This window comes from Penaeus monodon, chromosome 30 (genome assembly GCF_015228065.2).
Source record: "Penaeus monodon isolate SGIC_2016 chromosome 30, NSTDA_Pmon_1, whole genome shotgun sequence".
Classification (NCBI taxonomy): Eukaryota; Metazoa; Arthropoda; class Malacostraca; order Decapoda; family Penaeidae; genus Penaeus; species Penaeus monodon.
Window position 1 is genome coordinate 31,368,161 of NC_051415.1, and position 444 is coordinate 31,368,604.

The 444-nt window shown below is 46.6% G+C and overlaps 1 protein-coding gene across 1 annotated transcript in view; it reads left to right on the forward strand.

Moving 5' to 3' along the window:
• LOC119592422 (MAM and LDL-receptor class A domain-containing protein 2-like) overlaps positions 1-444 on the forward strand; it is a gene marked incomplete in the record, with an annotated part of 30,439 nt that overhangs the window by 28,316 nt on the left and 1,679 nt on the right. The window contains 1 exon segment of the mRNA XM_037941244.1: positions 142-346. Coding sequence (XP_037797172.1) covers positions 142-346 — 205 coding nt within the window.

Consider the following 444-nt stretch of genomic DNA (forward strand, 5'->3'; position numbering starts at 1 on the left):
CTTTACTCTATCCTTGTGCAATAACAGATTAGTTGCATTTAAGCATCGGCTGTTATCATGCTTATTGAACTTTATCCCATGCCGTGAATTGCAAACACACTTCCACTCATTTCTGCCCTTGATTACATGCATTATCTTCAGACAAAACACCTTGCGACCCTGGTTTCTTCTACTGCGCCGACTACTTCATGCAAGAACACCCTTGCTTGCCTGTCGAGGATCTGTGCGACGGCCGCGTGAAGTGTCGCAGTCACTCCGCCGACGAGTCCTTGTGTGGAGAGTGTCCTACAAGTTACTGCCAGAACGGTGGCCAGTGTAGCTATACTGACGGGCCGCCGCAGTGCGAGTGAGTTTTGCTTTTCCTTTGTTATCCCTTCATTATTATCATCATTTTAGTATATATGTGTGTGGTTTCATGCGCGCGCACATGGTAGAAAATTGTAC